The sequence below is a fragment of the Sceloporus undulatus genome, chromosome 4 (assembly GCF_019175285.1).
Source record: "Sceloporus undulatus isolate JIND9_A2432 ecotype Alabama chromosome 4, SceUnd_v1.1, whole genome shotgun sequence".
Lineage (NCBI taxonomy): Eukaryota > Metazoa > Chordata > Lepidosauria > Squamata > Phrynosomatidae > Sceloporus > Sceloporus undulatus.
Window position 1 is genome coordinate 57,553,780 of NC_056525.1, and position 8,630 is coordinate 57,562,409.

The 8,630-nt window shown below is 41.8% G+C and overlaps 1 protein-coding gene across 1 annotated transcript in view; it reads right to left on the reverse strand.

Moving 5' to 3' along the window:
• Positions 1–8,539, reverse strand: part of SRGAP2 (SLIT-ROBO Rho GTPase activating protein 2) — a 266,745-nt gene extending 258,206 nt beyond the window's left edge. The window contains 2 exon segments of the mRNA XM_042463031.1: positions 5,105–5,671; positions 8,457–8,539. Of these exon segments, the coding sequence (XP_042318965.1) occupies positions 5,105–5,171 (67 nt within the window). The 5' untranslated portion in view covers positions 5,172–5,671; positions 8,457–8,539.
• Positions 8,540–8,630: the final 91 nt, after the last annotated feature.

Below are 8,630 nucleotides of genomic sequence, written 5' to 3' on the forward strand. Positions count from 1 at the left end.
TGCAATTTTTTGTATTGTTTTGCAATTTTACTGTACACCGCTATGATCATTGCGGAATAGCGGTCTATAAATAAAAATTATTATTATTATTATTAAAGTGTTCACCTAGAATAAAATAGCAAGTTCTTGTCTTCAAAGAGGTCATAATAGTTTTTTAAAAAATCAAAAAGACAATAAAATAACAATTATGCAAACCATTCGGTTTCAAGCAGTCACTGCAATTGTTTATTCCAAGCAGAAAAGTAGTTTATGTTAACAACTCTATGAAAGTAGAAAGACAAGAAAAAACTAATTTCTGGTATGACTGTACTTCTGAGAACATTCACTATTAAGGAGTGCCACTGAAAGTCACCCATATTTAAGAATGAGTAGGGTTAGTATGACACCCATTTAAAAGAAAACAGTATTATACCAATTTCAAAATATATCCACAAAGAAGAGGGCCATTTTATTCCTCGTTTAAGACATGGAACCCTGAGTAATTAAGATCTTGTTAATCTAAAGCATTCTTCTCATAAAACAACCCAAAATTAATCCACTATAAAACCAAGCTACAAAAACATCATACTATTCAATCACTGCCTTATATGACTGACTATTCATCCAACTAGATTGTATTTGTCTAGTACCAATAAAAATTTTAAGGACAGCACTAATCTCAACATCATGGAAATGGACTGTGCTTTACACAACTCCTTCTCTTACCCTTTTCCCCCCCAGAAACCCACCAAACACAATACCCAGAGTACCTCCTGAGGGTCCCACAAACTTCTGGGAAGGAATGGGAAGAATATGGTGGGTTGCAGGGGAATTCTTTCTGCTATTCCAGTGATGAAAGGCAGACACTACTAAAAAGCAGTGGAATGTGTTAAAGATGGCAAGTCTTAGCAGAAGAAATTCCAACTGATGGACACTTCTTTGAGTGGAAAGAACATAGACTGTGTTGTGACTCAAGAATATTGCAGAAAGGGAGAAAAATGTCATGCAATCACAGTACATGGTGAGAAAAAACCTAGTACTGTACTGTATCTAAGTATCTAGACACGAGCAGTTATCAAACAATCAGATGTTACTTACAAGATGAAGTAAGAGTACAGCCCTATGTGATGCATCAGCTAAAAGTGACATTCTGGGTTCCCAGCCCCAAGAGACATCATGACTTATGTTATGCAACAGTCACAAAAGTCACATTCACTGTTACAATGTCCTGCTTGTGGGCTTTTTATAGCCACTTGGTCCACCACTGTGGGAAGAAAATGATAGACCAGAGGGGCCTTTGACTTATTCTAGCACAGATATTTTTATGTCCTTTTATTATGACTTATCATTCTATGAAGTAGGAAGGAGCTGCAGAAGTCATTCACTATTCTTGCTATGGACAGACTCAATTTCATTTACGCTAAACCCAGAAAAGGGCCATCAGTGGGGTGGCCCCGTATAACCAACTGGGGACAAAGACAGAAAGATCTCTCTTCTTGCCTTTCAAACTATGCCATTTTATAAGTTTCTTTATAGATCCAGGCACAGGCTACAGCTACAGCCACAGCCATGTTGAAGATACTGCTACCAGACACTTTTTCAACAGGATAACATCATTTATAGGCAAGAAGGATTTATCTATGGCACTTTACAGACCACCCAAAAAGGACGGTCTGCCGCCGCCATCATTTGCTGCATGGAGGAGCCCCAGCGGCCAAATTGCACGGCTCCTTCGCACAGCAAAAAGCGGCTTCTTTTTGCGGCGCGGAAATGGCATCGCGAAGCACCAATGGCGCACTCGCGGCATCATTTCCACCGTGCGACGTGTGGATGCAAGGCATCCGCGACATCAAAATGGCAGCACCCATGTAGAAAGGGCGCCACCATTTTGTACGCACCGAGCATGTACTAGGGTTAGGGGCGTCCTTTCCGGACGCCCTTTTCTAACCCTAGTACGTGTGTGGCACATACCTTTTGCCCGTCTGTAACGGGCCTATATAAGGTTTTTAAGCATGGGACCATGCACCACTGGGGTCCATGGCTGGGCTTCAAAGGGCCCATAATCAGGCACTCTAAAATGATTCCCCAATCCCCCCACTCCAATTTCCTTCCTGTTCTGTCATTTTTAACTATAATTTATTTAGAGATGGGTTCCATAGCTTTCATCAGACACTGAAAGACATCTATGACCCAAAAGAGTAAGAACCATTAATTTATGCTATACTTTAAACATACTTATTTGTTGGCTGTGCTATTCAAATCCACATGTTTGATCACTGGATTACCAAACTAAATGTGCCAAACAGCATATTAAAGTTCTGGTCCCAGCCTGTCATCTATTTAAGAAGGTAAAGACAACTCTGTGATTATGTGGCCAACATGACTGCACAGGACACTGTTACCTTCCCACTTATTTATCTACTTGCCCTTTTACATGCTTTCCAACTGCTAGGTTGGCAGAAGCTGAGACTAGTGATGGGAACTCACTCTGCCACAGAATACTTACTTCCCAAAAATATATTTTAGATTTCTGCATTTTATTTTATTCGTCTGAAACACACACTAGCTAATCAAAAACCTCTACTTCAATAGTTAGACTTAGACTGACTTCCTGACCATTTTCATGAACGTTTGGGAGTGGTTGGCAAACTTGTGCTTTAGGGGAGGATTATCATTTTGGGTCCATTCTTCTTGGAAGTTGATGTCAAACAAATTTTAAAGGACTGTAGGTACTACTGTCAAATATTTGTGTCACTAAAATAACATGAGAAATCTACATCAGCTCCAGCCACACTGGATAAACTGAAGCACAAAGAATATGACAAAACATTCAGAATATCCACTGTAAAGTAGTGCAATTTCTAGGATCCTGTTGCATTTCAATTGTATCATTGTTTTCTTGTCCACAGGTCTAACAGGAGTTAAAAGACAAATAGAAATAATAAAAGTATATAGTCAAGAGCAGCTGGATAGATATTGCAATGACTGACCCAGATGTGTCTATTCTATACCAACCTGATGATCATCAGTAACTCCATTTTTTTCACTCAAACAAAGATTTGTATTTAACTTCTTCCTAAATCACTTTGGATGACCAGGAATTCCATGTATGTAGGGTAAAAGTTGGGATGGCTCATACATTCCTCCTCCACAGTATAAACAAAGAAAATAATATGTCTGTGGTAAAAGGAGTGTCTTATATTAGCATACTAAAAGGCTAGTGATTTACATTTTTATATTGTCTGTGACAGAATGGAACTTTTCCTGTTCTGCAGCCACCATGGAAGCTCAGGATACCAACACTTTAGCAGAAACATTTGTTAAAAAAAACCAAAACTGAACATTAATACAGTACATGGAAAGATTTTATTTGCATAATTTTGTGCCTAAATATTTAGTCTACAAAAGAGAGCCGTGCTGTAATGAACAATGGCATCCAAGAAAGTGGCTCCAAGTTGGACACTGCTTTCTTTCTAGAGTTGCCATCCAATTTCCACATTCCAGGTAGAATAAGACCAAAATTCTGATGTTGGAACTAGCTTATTGTATTTTCCTTTCTCACCTTAAATCCCTTCCCTAGGCACACATTTCCATGCAGAATGGAGACTACAACCTAACACTTCAGCAGACCTTGTGAAGAGAGCAAATGTCTTTTGCATTGTTTTAACAAGCTAAAGGAGCGAACCCTACCTTGCTGTATCCTGAAACAAAGGAAATTCAATTCTCTTACACATATACTTTTGAACACTGCATTTTTAAGACCACCTACCCTTCTAGCCTAGACAGCAATGTATCCCTAGATGGAGACTATTATCAGTACCTCGTATTAGCCACTGTAATTTCAAATACTTAGTTGCTAACTTGCCAAGCAAAAGATTACATTAACATGAAAAGAAGAATAAACAAGGAGGAATGGAAGACAAAAATGCTTTAACTGGCTACTACCTCTAACGCAGGAAACTCAAAACACTTTTCAAAAAGCTATTATGATCTAACCTTCAAGTCATTTTTAAAGAAAAGAGAAAGAGCATGCCTTGCTTCTCTTGACTAATACATAAAGTTGAACTGTAGTCACGTCAATGATCTATCTCATAACATACCAAGAGACCCATAAATTCAAATTTACTTAAATGAGATCATGTGCTACTACAGTACATGTAGCTCACAACTAAAACCCATTTCTTGCAAAGGCAAAACCAGTCTCTGATGTACCCTCACACACACTTGAACACACAAAGCATCCAAGCACTTCTAATTCAAACGACTGCTTCCAGGTTTCACAATGAAGAAGCATTTTGCTAGGCTACACATGTGCAAAAACAAGGTCCTACAATGCATGCATGTATGAAGTCAAGAAAAACTCTGCAGACACAAAAGAGTTAGGCAAATGTCTCTTTACTGTGACACCCAAGACATGTGATGGTGTGGAGCCAAGCCCACTTGCCTTAATGTCACCAAGATATTGTTGCACAGAGCATGTCTATCTAGTTGTTGTCGTTCCAAACAGAACACAGCCTTTAATGGACATCTTGCCAGAGAGGGAGGGCACAGAATACCTGAAACACTTTAGTATTACATATATCCTGTTTAAATTGAATGATGGTGCAGCCAGCTGCCAGGGGTGTGAAACATACACACATAGAAGGCGTTTATAAAGTGAAAGCCTTTTGGTGCATACAGCTGCAAAAAACCCCTATAAGCCAAAACCCACAATACTGCCAAGCAACAAAGCTTCTTAAGCTAATACATACATTTCCCAGGGGAGGGACCCATTTCTCCTATAAATTTAATTAACTGTATGCCACATTTTTAAATTTAAAAAAAAAATCAATTTGTAAGGGTATTTTTTGCACACAATCAGGGTGCCATAAAACCGAGGAAATAGGAAAATACAGTAGTATTTCAAGAACCCACCCCAGGAAGCCACAATCACTGTCAATCTCTTCTAACACTGTACTATTGAAAAGCACAGCAAATTCCTGGCGATCTGCAAATGCTTTCCCCTTCCACACCCAAGCATGTAGCATGAGTGTCTGCATTGGCAAGTTAAGACTGATAGACACAGAGAAATGTATGTTATGTTCATGACTTTTTAAAAAAACAACAACAACAAAACAAACCTTACCTTTGACTTGAGTGTCATATTCAGCTATGATTTCCTTATCCTTTTTGAATTTAGCTGGCGACGTCATGTTTTCCTTCCCCTCCAAAATGGGATTATCCTCAGAACAAATCCTCCAGAATACAACAAATAAATGCAATTTATGTTCCTTCCCCAAAAAAATGGATCACTTGCTGGGGCTCGCCTTCCCTCGGCAGCAATCAGTCCATGGAGGGAGGGTGTGAGATGGTGTGTGTATGAGCAGCAGCAACATGCAGATGTGAAGAGCTCAGCGGACAGAAAAGGCAGCAGTTTGGATTCCCTGCACCAAAACCCTTAGCAGCAGTGGTGGCGGCAGTGGCAGCAGTAGCAGCATCAGACTAGAAAGAATCTGCAGCCCCCAAAGGCTTTTCCTGATTGCTAACATTAATAGCACAGCCAGGGAGTGGAAGTCCTTCTGCGCAACAACATGTTGTGTGCAGGTTTCACTTGCTGCTGCCTTTTTTAAAATAGCGTCAGAGATGATGCAAATTAAATCCCAAATGACAGAATAGATGAAAGCTCCAAAGTCACTTTCTTCCGTGCAAGTGCCTGCAAATTGAAATATGTATTTGACTGTCAATCTGTTACAAAGGCATTTAAAAATGCGGCTAAAAGACAGTACAGTATACCATATAAATGGCAAGCTATTTAAACTACAGCATCATTTAAAAAAAAAACCAAGCATCAATACAGAATTGAAGAAAGGATACCATACCTACAATATAAATAGATTGGGGGGGTGGGGTGTTGGGGAATGGAAATATCATCAGGGCAAACCAAAACTGGGAAAATGAGGAGTCAGAGGGACAAAGGAATGCTTCACCTGGAAGGGGGGGAAGCAATTTATTTAAACTATGCAGGAAGGAAAACAACTACAGATAAAGCAACATGATATGCTAAAAGGAGAAGTCAGACTCAAATCCTCAAATTACTTGAGCTACAGGGGCTCACAAATGAATCCACAAGCCATTGTATAAACAAGACTAATCCTTTTGGTGTAGCTAAAGCTGGAGCCCTTGGTTCAGCCAACAGAACAGATTTAGATATTTTTATAATGCATTATTGTTAAATTTACAGAGGTTTGGACTGCATCATAATGAGAAAGCAAAGTGCAGGGTGGGGGGAGACATGTATCTGCAGTAGACATCAAAGCCCATTTGGAGCCAGGGAAAATGCAACTCAGTATGTGCAAGACAGATGCAAGTCTCTCAGCAGGGGAGAAGGTGGAGCACAACTTTGTATCCCCTTTTTGGATTACAAACTACTGTTGGTGACAAATGTTAAAAAAAAAAGGGGGGGGGCTGGGAGAAACAAGAAACCTGGACTGACATCCAAAGGCAAACACAATGCGGCCAACAGAAACAGGAAATGGTAAAGGCTAACAAAGTCAGGCCTGAAGATAAAAACACACATGCACATATACAAAGAAAACATGTAGCACTCACCAAAGTACCTGAATCACATTTTTGGCTAAGACCAGCACAATCCTATTGACCGGCCATGAAGCGACCCTGAAAACATATTTAAAGCCCTCCCTAGAAAGATAGAGGAATAACTTTTGCTAATGGTCCAAAACACACTACAGAAACAATCCAGTTTGAGACCGCTTTAACTGTCCTGGCCCAATGCTAGGAAAACCTGGGAATTGTAGTTTATTGTGGCACCAGAGCTCTCCGTCTGAGAAGGCTAAATGTCTCATGAAAGTACAGGTCCCAGAGTTTCCTAGCATTATAGTTAAAGCGGTCTCAAACTGGATTATTTCTGCAGTGTGTCTTGGACCATAAAGACTGAGCTATAGGGAATTTAAAGCCCAGCCTAGTCTTTCCTTCTGGCTGCAGGAAGAGGATGTTAAATAAGGAAGTGTATTAGGCTTGGAATAGTGTGCATGGCCTGCGGGAGAGAGAGGGGGGGAGAGGGGGGTGCAGTGTTGTCTGGCAAGCGAAGACGACGCAAGGAGCCAAAGTTTTGCCAGCTATGCACAAATGGGAGAAGGAATCACGCCACAGGAAGTAATAAGGCATTGCTCATCAAGCAATATCATGGGCTGCAAGCTGCATTTTGAAAGGGAGGGGAAATGGGCAGGAGTTGGTGGGGATCAAGAAAGAAGGAAAGGCCTCAAACACACTGCAGAAATAACCCAGTTTGAGGCCCAATGCTAAGGAAATCTGAGATCTATAGTTTTGTGAGACATACAGCCTTCTCTGTCGGAGATCTCTGGTGCCACAATCAACTGCAGTTCCCAGGTTCCCCTGGCACTGAGCCAGGGCACTTAAGGCCATCTCAAACTGGATTGTTTCTGCAGTGCGTTTTGGACCATTAGTCTGTTTCCTCTCTGTGTGTGTCTTCAAGTCCCCTGTCGACTTCGGTGACCCTATGATTGGGTTTTCTTAGGCAAGGGATACTCAGAGGTGGTTTTGCCAACCCCTTCCTGTGAAATACAGCCTACAGCGCCTGGTATTCAATGACGGTCTCCCATTCAAGCACTAGCCAGGGCTGACTCTGCTTAGCCTCCATGACCTGGTGTTTTGGAGGGCATTTGTCTTCCAAACTTGATTTTTACCCAGTGCCATGTCATCTGGTCTTTACCGCTTGCTGTCTTTACCAATAACTTGTTGTTGTTGTCGTCGTGTGTCAAGTCATTTCCAACTTCTGGTGACACTATGGTGAAGCTAACGTGGGGTTTTCTGTGCAAGGCCTGCCCTGCCATCCTGAGGCTGAGAGAGCGTGGCCTGTCCAGGCTCCCCAGTGGGTTTCACATGGCAGAGCCAGCATTCGAACCTTGGTCTACAGAGTCGTAGTCCAAGGCGATGGCAAACCCCATCTGAAGGAAACATGCCAAGAAAACCCCGTAAGTCCAGGGTGACCAGACGTCCTCCTTTTCCAGGACATGTCCTACATACCATTGCCTTCTGTCCAGGAGGAATTCCAAAATATCCTCCATTTTGAGCAGCACTAAGAGGCACGAGTTTACATTTATATGAGTGCTTCTAAGCTTTTATTTGGTCACGTCCTCCATTTTGAGTATACCTAAGAGGCATGAGTTTACAGTTACATGAGTGCTTCTAAGCTTTTATTTAATCACATACTCCAATTTTAATTGTCCTCCATTTTGAGCATGCCTCAGAGGCACTAGTTTACATTTATTTTAGTCACGTCCTCCATTTCTCTTGTCCTCCATTTTTGAGCATGCCTCAGAGGCATGAGTCTACATTCACATGAGTGCTCCCAAGCTCCAGCAGCCACGGCTCCGTGCTATGGAATTCTGGGAATAGTACTTTGTTCGTGGCACCAGAGCGGAGCACGATTGTAAATCCCTCCCGGACGGAACTCTTACCTCCAGCGCCGCTCGACCGCCCTCCTAGCCGCCTTCTTCGGACTGTTCCCGCGGTCCGTTCCCACCTCACCCCGACTTCGGACGCCCCGCCCCTTTCACCGAGGCGGACCAATCAGAAGCGAAGGTTCGGAAGACGGCCACCCGCTCCGACCAATAAACCCTCTTCGCTCTGCT